At 30.8% G+C, this 13,699-nt stretch overlaps 1 protein-coding gene across 1 annotated transcript in view; it reads right to left on the reverse strand.

Annotated features, from left to right (window-relative positions):
* Positions 1–2,230: 2,230 nt before the first annotated feature.
* The window catches only part of LOC119662480 (putative uncharacterized protein DDB_G0291608), a 42,379-nt gene continuing 30,910 nt past the window's right edge, over positions 2,231–13,699 (reverse strand). Inside the window, exons 2-3 of the mRNA XM_038072110.1 lie at positions 2,729–3,309; positions 2,231–2,676 (exon numbers count right to left, since the gene is read on the reverse strand). Coding sequence (XP_037928038.1) covers positions 2,431–2,676; positions 2,729–3,309 — 827 coding nt within the window. The 3' untranslated portion in view covers positions 2,231–2,430. The remainder of the gene's footprint in view (positions 2,677–2,728; positions 3,310–13,699) is intronic.

Consider the following 13,699-nt stretch of genomic DNA (forward strand, 5'->3'; position numbering starts at 1 on the left):
CTTCTTTTTGTGACCGACGTGACCAAAAACAAGCTCGTATTCATTTTGAAACACCTATAAAAAGTATAAAGTTATCTTACGTGGTTACAAAGCAAAACCCATTATAAGATATGGCCCAACCTTAGATGCCACAAGTATCGCACTCTTGGATGCACGCTTTAAAACCATGGCAATTGTCTTTTCTGAACATTTCTTTCTCAACATTAGCACCGTACTGAGCTTTTACTCTTAAATTTTATGAGCTTTAACGAGTCCAATTAATTATCACATATATATGTTTTGATGTACGATGGTGCAGCTAATGTCTAAGATTGACTCAATCTTATATGGTTATATCAGCATTATAATTTCTACAGCATTTATGTTTTCTAGTATAACTGATATTGTGTAGCTTTGACGTAATTTGTCCTTCATCGATTTACGTCAGCAATCGATCCTGCTATAACAGCATTTCACACTTAGAAAAGACGGGGTTTCATTTTCTAAAAGAGTAAATAAGTTTATGGATGCATTTATGTCTGGTTAATCATTCTTGAAATCTATAATTAATTGTAGGAAACAACCTAGTCATACAAGTTTGTATTTTTTTGCTAAAACGAGTATATAACATCCAAGTTATTGTAAGCAATATAAATCGGGCTCAAATGATAAAACCAATTTAATAAGACAGTGATTAATGACGTCAACATCCGAAGGGAATATCAGTACCTAACAATACTTGGGTTGTCAACGTTTATCAAATAAATAGTGGTCCTTATAACCTTACCTCGAATCAGAGATAACTACAACACGAACTACCATTGACTCTCGGATATTACTTATAATGTAATGTCAAATTGGTCATTCGAGGCCAACAATTCGATGCTAAAAATCTATTTTAAATCAAGTTATAACTTAATTATTCGAACAAATATAGAGAAAAATTTAAAATGTATATTTGTGTGATTTGTAAGAAATAGAAAATATATATTAAAAATAAAAAAAAGGTAACTAGATGTTTGTTTTTATTTTTTATTTAAAAGTTTTATAATTAAAAAAAAACATTGTACCCAACGTTTCGATGTATTTACCACTCCATCATTGAGTGTATTTGTTTAATACTCTATTTTTGCCGAAGAGACTAATATTGCATTACAGCGCATTGGCCAAAGGAATTCTAGTAACAAAACAATGCCCATGAATTGTTTTGTGAATAGAAGAAGAGGCTCCGACGCCACTAAGAGTAACTAACCTCTATAAGATGACATAAGGAGTCGATAACATTTCGTAAAGGTATAATAGGGTTTTGAGAAAGATTCCTTAGCTAAAATCAAATCAGGATAAATGTTGTCAGAGTGATGAAAGTCGAGATGGGGCTGTATAGCCGGTATCGCCGGGCAAGTCACAAAAGATACTCATCAATGGAAATAACTTAAACGAAGAAATTGGAGATGTGTTTGTAATTTAACCTTGCGATTATTAACAATATAGTCCTGAATGACCTTGCGTTCAAAAAAGTGTAACAGCGATCATTTCTAATCATAGAGGTATAAGGTAGGTGTACCTTGATAAAGGTATGCCGACTATCTAACCCGTTAACTGGAAATTAAAAGTTAGATAAGTTCTTCATACGGAAGTCACTATTTACGATTTGAGTCTTGGCGACACTGATTGTTGTCAGGTGTCATCTGACGTTTCTATAAACGAAAGTTTGACATTATTAAACATAACCTACCTTAGACTTTTTCTAGAAAATATTTTAATTTTGAAGATACTTATTAGATTAGATTTTTTGGGCGATTAGAAAGTTGAACTTGAGAGATCAATGTTCTGTAAGGTGTTAGAATAGATGTAAAGAAATATGTTTTAAAAAACTTTATTTTTTGTCATTTTATTTGATAAATTTTTTATACCGAGAATAGTTCTAGTGGAACCTAACAAGGAAATGTTCCATTACTTCTAATAAAAGCTTACATAAACTTATATCAAACACAAAAATCACATGTTTATTTGATTAATCTATTTAATTTATTTAACTATTGATCCATAAAAACAATATTATTAACTGAATTATTTTAATAAAATAAATAGGCCTCCATTTCAATCGTCAGCTGAAAATTAAAAATTTTCAGAAATTTTATGAATGTAATTTTTTTATGTATAATCAAGTATTTTTTATAAATATATAATTGTATATGTACATATGGTATACCATATATTAACACATGTATTTTGATAAACAATTTTTGGTTTAGGATCGAAATCTATTAATAACAGTTAGACTTTCTTTATAGAATAGAACTCACAATATGTTTTATGTTTCATCTATCAATACTTTGAGTTTTGAAAAATAACTAATTTAACTACCATTCAAATTAACCTATACTCTGTTTGAAATCCGCAATTCTTTCAGAATCCTTGTAGAATAGGAACTGTTTTACCAGACTCCTCTTACTCCACAACATCAATTTCAATATCATCTTCTTGTTCAGGTTCACTCACATCCATGCTAGATGAAGCATCTGTCAGATAGTCCATCTCTTCTTGGCTGTGCTTAACTGTGTCATTTGTTCCTTTAGCAGATTTACTGCACGTAGCCTGAGCGGACTCTGTTGGAATTTGTTTCTCCTGTCCGCTTTTAAGGTTTTCGCGAGTATGACGCCACTTCATACGACGATTTTGAAACCAAACTTTTACCTAAAAAAGGAAAATGTTAGTATAAAGAATGAAATACTTTTAACTATTTAACCTGCGCATCTGTGAGGTTTAGACGTGCTGCTAATTTACGACGATCTGGTTTGGTAATATATTTCTGCTGTTGAAACTGTATTTCTAAGCCTTTGCGCTGCAAATTACTGAATACAGCTCGAGACCACGATCGCTTACGTTTTCCATTATTTGCGTTATCCAAATTATTGTTGCTGTTGGGATTACAGGGCATGGAAGAATTTCCAGTCGATCCAGCGCCAGTACCACTGGCTGTACTTGTTAAATGGATTTGTTGTGGGAGTTGCGAATTTTGATGTTGCTGTTGTTGTTGTAAATGTTGATGATGATGGCTAGCTAAATTTAAAGCAGTGGCCGTAGGAATGTCTAAGGAATTACTTGACTTCGCTATACTATAACGATGTGGTGATGTTTGTCGAAAGTGCGATGTTGAATACTGATTCATTTGTAACGATTTCAGTCCACAAAGTGGTGGAATCATTGATGAAATTGGAGAATAATTGAGAGGAGGTGGCTTAGATTGTGTTTGAGTCACATGTGGTGTAGGAAATCTTATTAAAGATGGCGGAGCGTATTGTGGCGGAAATGGTGGACAATGTGATACTGCAAAAATCAAGCACATGTTTGTTTTATTTATTTCAGTTTTGTTAACTTAATTAATATACTTTATATTTATATTACATAATATATTTATATTAAGTAGGTTCTCGGCCCCAAATAAGACTAACTTAAGTTAAAAGCTTTAGGCGTCGAAAGTGGGCCGAACACTTTCAGGGTCTGAGCGGTTTCTTAAAAGTTCTCATTTTAATTTTTCATCTAGTAGTACAATATTATATATACCCCATTTTAATGTGGTTTAGTACAATACCATATATAAATCAATAAGTTACTGTTACAAACATATAGAATATACTTCATTGAATTAAAAAACTACATAACTTTTAATCTTGACTAGTAATAATTTAGTTTAATTCCCAGAAAAAACTCAGATATAAAGATTTTATTACACATAGAATGTTTGGTAAACATTTTCATCTGTGTTATTCGTTTAGCGCAAATTTTTACTAATGCAAAATGATTGAATTTTATCTTTTTGATTATAATTTAATTCTGGTGTCAGTATTATTCTAAGAGAAACTTCGAATTACAGATAGAGTAAACAGGAAAACTAGAAAATTCCTCCAATCTACCAAAAATTTTCACCTGATGAGAGAAGTTCAATATAAATTAAATGGAAACCATCGTTGTATCTCAAATTATGAGAAAGATTGGTTGTTTTCAGTTGCAATGAAAAATCGCTTAATTTTAAAGCGAAAAACTCAATGTGATATTGCAAATCAATACGTGACAGTTCAGACATGTGTTCAGAGAAACATCAAAAGATATGTCGATATAGAGTCCATATCGTTATCTAAAGTTGGAGACGTAAAAATTATATTGACTTATACATTCAGAATGTTTAAAAAAATTTAGCGTAAAAAAATTAAATTCTTTAACAAATATTTGAACTGTCCATGTTTGGAGTTTTTAATAAACTTAAAATAATTTCTATATTACATTTAAAATATATTAAATCAAAATAAATAAAATTGAGAGTAATATCCCATGACATTTAAAAATCCCTTAAATTATATTCTAGTTTAATTAATTTGTTATATTAAAGTTGGTTCAATAATTATTTGCATTCTTAGTTCATATATATATGATATGTTTTCTTTTAATGCTATTGTAAAGCATTCCAATAAATTAATTCAGCACCGAAAACAATGTACGTACTGCAACCACTAATAGTGAATGAGCAAGTGGCACTTACGATTATATTCGGAGTTTCAAGTTTCACAAGCAAACTCCACTAGATTCCTGGTGAAACTCTTCGGGATATGAGACGAGAAAAACTTTGTGAAAGTAAGTCGTTTCGTATTTTTTGTTGTAAATATGTATACCGTGCCATTCGCGATCCAACATTTTTTATTGAAGTACTATGGGTCTTGATTAGAATTTCATATAATATGCAAATAAAGTATAACACTCGATGACTATTGCAATCGAACGTTTTGTGACGTTAGTGTTCATCAAAGGCAGAAGAAAGTAATAATGGAATCAAATCCTTTTATAAAAGCATAACCAATTCACCTAAAGATAATGTCATTGTGTCAGAGAAATCTAATAATATGAATATTTGGAAATATTACTTAGAGAATCTCTTCTAAACTGCACATTAAATAAGAAGTATGTAGATAATGATGAAGTGTATTTGGGGGAAATTCTAGTTATGAAAAATCGGTCATTATCGTCAATTAGTGATACGCGGTCAATGCCACTTAAAACTTAAATTAAAAAAATAAAAAAAAAAATAAATATTCATGTTAACGACATGAATAAAAAACTATTCAAATATATAATAATAGTTAATAATTAATATATAATATAATATGCAAATTGAGTATTGAAACATAAATGCCAATTTAATAAAGGAAGATGGAGATATTTTCCCCAGTATACAAGAGAGGAAATAAAATGAACTGTGAAAACTATAAAAAACAATTACACTTTTTCTCAATATATATAAGATGTTAACATTAATTATTAACAATTAAATGAAACACAGTGTAAAAAGTATTAACAGAATAATAAAGTAGATTTCAAAAAAGATAAAATACGACCAGATATTCATGCAATCACAGGTGGCGAAAATATATATCGAACATATTGTTCCTTCATTGATTTTAGACAAATATTCGAAAGTTTATATTGAATATGAAAAAGAGCTTATGATTGGTGTATGAATAGATTTTACAAGATATAACCAGGTTTATCTTGATGAATACGTAAAGCGGGCGTATCGTCATATCGTCAAATAAAATATCAATTGAAATAATAAAAAATGGAAAAAAACTGAAAAGTACAAAGGTTTCAATAACTACCCATAGTTAGTAGTAGTTTTCAAGGAGAACAACGCAACGGTGGTGAATATTCAAGACAGAATACGTGGTGGAAATAAGACCGACTACAGCGAGAAAAAGCTTGTGTCATCTAAAATATATTAAGATGAATTAAGATAATGCACATAAAACAATAATACGGATAATAGTAACTTATGAGAGTAAAGTCTGAAGATTATTAAAAACAGAAGTGAACCTGTTAACAGTATTTGAAAGAAAGATAACAGGAAAAATGGAGTATAACCACTTAGTATTATCAACTAAGTAAATGTGAAACAATTATATGATATATAAAAAATCAACATTTAGAGCGGACAGGAAACGTTACACATATGCCTAAATAAATGACACGAATATTGGAAGGCGTGTTTAGAACTTCCAATGGGAAAATGGGAAAGAACAATGAAAGCATGCAGTGACAGTATAAGAATATTTAAAAATACTTGGTTTGGCGGGTTGTGAAAAAATACTTCTAAAAGGTAGTAAATAGTCGATAGTTATTTTGTATAAATTCTACAATGTATTCAAAAGTGAATTGAAGGTAGATAATATTATCATATTTTAAGCAATTAATTTGTAATGAATTGAATTTGAAGTATATGCGTAGTTAATTCCTGTTTGATATGGATTTCGAAATAAGAAATAATTTATGTACAACAAAGATTTAAGTTATATTATTTTAATTTATGACAACATCTTAATATAAGTTTATTATTTACTTAGTCAAAACATTTCTGTACTTCGTGTTATCTCCATTAGAAAATGATAATGTAAAAATAATTGGTTAGGTTTTTGCAAATAATTGAGATAGTGTATTTATTTCACTGGTAAGTTTTTTTAAAATGGAAAAATTGAATATCGTTCAGTAATAAAATTTCTCTATTTAAAAGGATTGAACAATGATGCAATCAAATTGGAAATAGATTCTGTTTAGGGCAACCTTGCACCATCGTTAACAACAATAAAATTTTGGAAAGTTGATTTTAAACATGAACGTATGAGTGTTTTTGATAAAGAGCGTTCGGATCGTCCAAAAGAGATCACAAAGACCAAAAACGACAACAACTTCGTCATACAAAACATTGTTTGAAAATGTTTATGCACTATCTAGCTAACTGTGAGCGAGTAGAGTCGAGTAATGACAATTGATGAAATATAGATGAGTAGAGCCAGAGAATGAGTAGAGCTCGGGTGTAGTGCTGGCAAACGACTACGAACTCAACAATCGACTGGAAAAGATTTGACTTCCGTATTTTGGAACTTAACTGGAATAATTTTTATAGACTATTTGGTAGAAGAGAAAAGGAAAAACAATAACATCAGACTACTATTGCATATTATTTGATCAATTGAATGAGGAAATCAAAAAGAAACGACCACATTTGTTCAAGAAAAAACTTTTGCTTTTGCAGAATAACGCAACCGTTCACACGTCAATTAAAATAATTAAATGAATTATGGTAGGAATTGCTTTCTCACCTACCGTAGTTTCAAGATTAGGCTCCCAGTGACTATTATCTGTTCTCAAACTTAAAAGGGATTTGCATGAAATGATGAAGTGGAATGGGAAATTGAGGTATATTTTGAAGAACTTGACAAATCGTATTATTTGAAAGGTATTTAAATTTTGAAAGATCGTTGAACTCTATGTGCTAAGCTAAAAGGGGAGTATATTAAAGTATAAAATTAAATTTTCCAAAAAAAAAAGCGTTTTTATTATGTTAACCGAGTATTCTACCTTGTATGTTACAAAAGCTTAGACAATTACCTATAGTGATGAGAAGGCATTAGTAGCGTTTGAGATAAATGTTTCTCTAGCAACGACTTTTGAATTAGATGGAACGATGAGCTGTATTAACCGACATAGTTAAGCGCTTGGTCATATTGTGCGAATGGATGAAAGCGCACCTACAAGAAAGGTGTTTATTTCGGTACCCGCTGGTATTAAAGGCGGTATAGGACATTTACATCTTCGGTGGAAGGACCAGGGGACCATGGATTTGTTGGCGCTAGGTAAAACCAATTGGCGAAAACAAGCCACTGATCGAATTGTTTGGCGAAAGTTACTGGATGCGGCCAAGGACAACTCACGTCTGTAATGGTCAACTAAGTAATTAATAGCATTTTATGAAAGAAATATTTTAGCAAAATCGAAGGTGACGAGGGCGTTCTGTTTGAGAAAGAATTGCCCACATTTAGTAAAGGCAATTAAATAATGTGATGCTATCTTTTAATAAAATAAATATGCAAATAATTTTCGAAATTTTATTATTAATAAAATAATAAATGTATAATAAAATCTATGCTAAAGTTGATGTGCTGTTGGATGTAATTCAGAATTCTCGAAGCCCTTTAACCTAAAAAAAAACCTTCTGCATATAAAAAAATTAAATGAGTGGTCATTTTATTCATTAGGAATGATTTCAGACAATCATTGTAAGCTACCCTGTTGCGCCTTTAACTTTTAACTGCATAAAAATAAATTAAGCACTGAAAAATCTGCGGTTATAAATGTGCACACATTTAACTGCATACATATATACAAACACACACACACACACATTTCAAAAATATGTAAATTGAAATGAATTAAACCGCAGGTGCCAGCAATCCACGCGCGAGCATAATTGCCCGCACATTCATCTTAATCAATTTAAAATACACGTAAATGAGCAAAACAAATACATACAATGCAAGAGGAGAATTAATAAATTAACAACAACAACAACAACAACAAAAGAAAAAAAACAAAAACAAGATAACGACAACAATAATAATAAAAACTATTTAGGCCCAAATATTACCTACCAAAGTGGCTGCAATTTGTTCATAAATATTTTTCGCCAGGATGCTTCGCATTATTGGTTTTATGATGTGCGATTCAATGTAATCAATCAATTCCTACCAAACGTCCATCGCCATTAAACCAAAATAACAAAAACAAAATCAACGAAAACAAAATTTAAATAAAAACATAAAAAAAAAGTCCAAAAGAGCAAAGCAATAAAATATTTAGATAAAAAGTGTGGGTATGCACCCAGCAGTAAATGCAGCGCTGCTCTCTGGTATGAACTTACAATGTACAATGTATGAAGTTTCATATGATGATTTTGAAGGATCGTTAAGAAAATTAAAATTTGACATTATTATGTATTATGTTATTGAGATTATGTGAATAAAGAGATTTTTCGAAAAGTAATGAACTACAACAACCAAATATTCTATTTTATATTATTTTAATTAATTGAATTTTTGGCTAACCATACAGCTGTTTCGAATATTACCAAATACCTATCATCATTGGTCTTGGAAATAATTCTTGTTGTTGTGATTTAAAGATTATTAAATTTAATTTTCGTAAATAACTTTTTGAGACTGCAAGTACCAGGGATCGAATTCGTGCCAAATTGAAGCTCAGAGTCAGTGCACCTTAACCAACTGACCCATATGTATATATGTAAATATATATCAAACTGTACAGTAATTGGTATTGTACCGCGATCGCAACTGCTTTGAACAGCCCTGATCTAACTTTCACAGCACAAAGACGAAAGTCACCATATTTAACTATTGCGTTCTGTCAGTTCTTTTCTATGGCTGCGAAACGTGGTTTGTAACAGAAAGAGTGCAACACAAACTACGTAGCTTTCTTAATTGCTATCTTCGCAGAACTCTCCGAAGCTTCTGGCCAACTACTATCACCAACGAGTAACTGTGATTCAGAACAAATATGATATATATAAATATTGATATTCGGAAAAGAAAATTTCGATGGATTGCCCCTACACTGTGCAAACTTCTAGACGATATCGCAATTATGGCCCTACAATATAGTCCCTAAGACAATAGGCTCAGAGAGCAATGTTGCTCAACTTTAAGTGTAATCAATGCAAACACACAAAGCAAAAACTACAGCAATATCAGCGCGATCAGGGACTTCGCTTTGTAAAGAAGGCAATGGAAACTACTTTTAGATAGCCTGTGCCCAATTCAAGAGGCAATTCGAAATCAACTGTTTGACATCGGTAAGGCTTTAATAATAATAATAACAATAATAATAATATTAGGAATTCTCCTGATGGAGGCAAAAGCGAATTTGCCGAAATACTTATACATGTATACAAAAAATAACGATCGAAATAAAAGCTAAAATTCTTTAAAAAATAAAATCTACTACAAAATATTTTATGTTTAAAAGAGATGTCCGTTTATGGTAGCGTCCGTTTAACAAAACTATCACTGTATGTAATGTATTGAATGTATATAATATGTAGGTGCATATAATATGGAGTGCTTAGTTATAAAAGTGAATATGTCAAAAAGTTCAATTTGAAGGAAAAGCCAATTCCGCTTAAAGACTATAAATCTACAAAAATCTTGGAAACGTTAAACTATCTGAAAATCATACAAATAATATTAGTTAGTTGTGTGGGTTATATACATACTTTTTTTTTTTGTGGGTAAGAAGTTCAAATGTTTTGAGCGCGTATTACACATGAGATTTGTTTGTCAAACTTTTTTGTCGTCGCTGGCAATTATACATCAAAACAAATCAGTCATCATTATTTTCATGCCCCAATAAAAAAACCAACAAATGTGCTACAAAAAAAATCATGCATGCATTTAAACGTTTTCTCTGCCATTCCTTTAAATGAATGAAATTTTGTAGGTAAGTCGACAAAAATCCAATTGTATATACGATTTTCATCAAACTTTTTTGTCAACACTTCACATCAAATTTGGCATGAATTTTGCATTTTGCAAAAAAGTTTAACAAAAAAATCTCATGTGTAATATGCGCTTTATGCATCGTAGTGTACCTGAATCCTACTGTGTAGGAATGAAGAAGAGTATAGGTTATGTTTTCGTAAAGAAATTAAAGAAAGTGATTATAAGCATTAACATATCGTTTTTGGAATGTTTCTTGAACAATTGAATACAATTTTATCACTCCTGAAAATTTTATCTCTCCTGGAATAGGAAATTGTGACGTCATATAGATTGGGATTGTGTGATGGGTTTGCAATAGTTCTAAAAATTATGCTAGGAGAATAATTAAGTCTATCAATAATTTTAGCCAAAACTATGAGAAAGACGAAGAAAGTGCTACACACACAACATTATTTGGATCAGTTGGTTAATGAAGGTTGACTTTGACCTACAAATTTGCCAGGGCACGAGTTCAATCCCTGGTATTTGCAGGGATTAATTACGAAGAATTACATATAAGAATTATTTCCAAGATGATAGATATTTGGCAATACTCGAAACAGTTGTATCGTCAGCTAAAAATTCAATTTATTAAAATAATATAAAAGAATTTTTGTTGTTGTTGTTCACTACTTTTCGAAAAACGTTTTTAAATAATTTCAGAGTTATATATGGTAAATACAGTTGGGCGACAGACTTAAATGGTTAACTGTATGATAGTAATAACTTAACGTTAGATTATAAAAATGAGTTTGGTTTCGAAGTCAGCTAGTTTGCAATTTTTACCCTGTCGTATCCATCTCCACAATTGTGCCAGAAATATGTATTTAAAACGACTTTATAACTAACTGAATACACTTCGAAGTATTACTGATACCATGTGCAAACAATTTATAGTTACGCTGACTGTTACTACAAGTCACAATAATTACTTCCTCCTTTTTAGATTTTGATCACAAAATTTCAGATTATAATGTTGCCTGATTAAACGTTTTAGTTTATAATGTACGGTTATCCATTTTAATATCTTGTCTTGCTAGCAATGTTTCAGTGACATGCGGAACAGAGATGACATTCAACACATCATATATGTGTTTAGTTCAAGATTTGCCATTTTTAAATATGCATCATTTAACAACCGCTGAACCTGTTAAAATTACGAAAAGTTAATACAAAAATAATGATTCTGTAATGATGACATTTCTTACATGTTAGGAGATCGTCTATAAATTTTGTGCATAAAACTTAAGAAATTTAAAGAATTGTAACATATAAAATCGTACAGAACACTTGGTTGAAAATATTACGACTGTTAGTAAGAGTAAGAAAGAAAATCCAAATTTATCGATAACATGGTGACCACAGTGTTTGGGCTCAACTAACATCATATTATGATTTGTACTGGGTTTAGATTTGCAAAAATTATGCGATTAATCGCGGATGGCACTTTTTTTGTGAGTTCTTTTTTATGCGGACAATCCTTGAAATCCTGTTGCTCTCACACAGCTGGGTAAGCAAATGTGAGGTTATGGCGAGGCTTTTGACAGGTATGCACCGACAAATTATTGAGTATTACATTAAATTGATCCAATACTGTACGATGTGCCGTAGAAGATAATTTAATAATGTTGTATTTCACATCTAATGTCAAGATTTCAGCAATTAATTTAAATAAACATTTGATCAAAATTTCAACTACTAGAGTGAAGTTACTTTGGAATTATGAAATGGGTAAACTGGTATAATGTGTCTAATCCTGGAATCTATTTTTGAATATATTTTCGATAATTATCTCTAATCATTTAACATTTAATGATGTGCTCGGCATTTTAATTATTATTTTGTTTTTATATAATAATTTAGTTTAATCGCCCTAATATATTAGATAAATTTCAATAATTTACCAAATAATTTATATGTGATAATAAATAACGAATAGAGAAAATAATTATAATAAAATGTAGTGAACATGAAAGGCGTAACAACAATTAAAATAACAAATAATAAAATAATTTCTTTAGGATTTTTTAAAACTATTTTTAATCGTTTCAATATCAATTAACAAAAATTATTACCACTAAAGAGCAGCAATTTAGTTAGGAAAGCTTACATAGTCCGAAATCAATTACCAAATCGAAAATGATGTTTATTTTTGGCTAAAGCGATCAGTTATTTAAATTGTTTGTTGAATTGGAGTACGATCGATAGATCAGTAGATAGATCGATAGACGGATGAATAGATGATGCGATCGATGAATGTGGCGTTGTGCGAATGTACGTTGCACGGCCGTTTAAATTTGTTCACTTGGTTATGTGGAGTGCTCATGTGTGTGGCACGATCATATTGAGTGAAATACCTTAACATACAAATGGATCAAGTTGAGTAATTAATTGTTCCGATTGAAAGAATAACAAATAATAACAACAGCAAAAAATACCACCGAGTGTGCAAGGTAACTTTGAAGGAAGACCTAGGAAAAAAAATAAATAAAGAAAATTAAGAAATAAAACATAATACGCATAGTAAATTAACAAAATAAGAAAACAAAAATAATAAATGGAAAGAAGAGAAGAATTGTAGCGTTGATAGATGAGGCGCCTTATATGCACAGCTGAGAAGTGTATTTGGTTTGACTTGACCGGCAAATGTGAATGCTCCATTCCATCAGCGCCACACCAAATCATGTTGCATACTCGGCTGCCACAATTATTTATAATTACCAAATTGTATTGCATTACAATTTGAAGGCCCATAAACTGTGGCGAAAAGTACCAAGAATTTTAAAAAGGAAGAAATTATTTCATAATCAACGAAGTTAACTGGTTATTGTTTAGACATCTACAAGTGTATATTGTCAAAATATAGCTAAACGTCAGGTATACTAATTAAAAACAAAACATAAGAAAACCGAAATAAAAATGTTATCTACTAATCAAATCAATTTCTTCTTGAGATTATATATGTGAATTGTTGATTTTTCGCACAAGTAATATAAGTACTAGTGATAGATAATCCTCACTGTAAAAGTTGTGGAAACCCGCAGGAAAAAGAAACCATAATACATTTTTTTCTGCGAATGCCCGGTCCTGGCGTCCAGAAGCAATAAGTTTTAAGGAAGATTCTTCTTTGACAGTCTATCAGGGTGTTAGTCGGTGAAGACGAGAGACCTATAAAATTATCTGAATTTGACGGAATAAACTTAGTCGTTACTCTTCTATACTAGGCGTTCTTGTGAGAAATGTGGCAGCAAAACGGCGAAAAATCTCTAATTGAGGTACATGGACAGGTGCAAACCTTTATATAATTTCAACTTGAGAATTGATTTATATATCAGCGAGTC

This window comes from Teleopsis dalmanni, chromosome X (assembly GCF_002237135.1).
Source record: "Teleopsis dalmanni isolate 2A chromosome X, ASM223713v2, whole genome shotgun sequence".
Taxonomy (NCBI): Eukaryota; Metazoa; Arthropoda; class Insecta; order Diptera; family Diopsidae; genus Teleopsis; species Teleopsis dalmanni.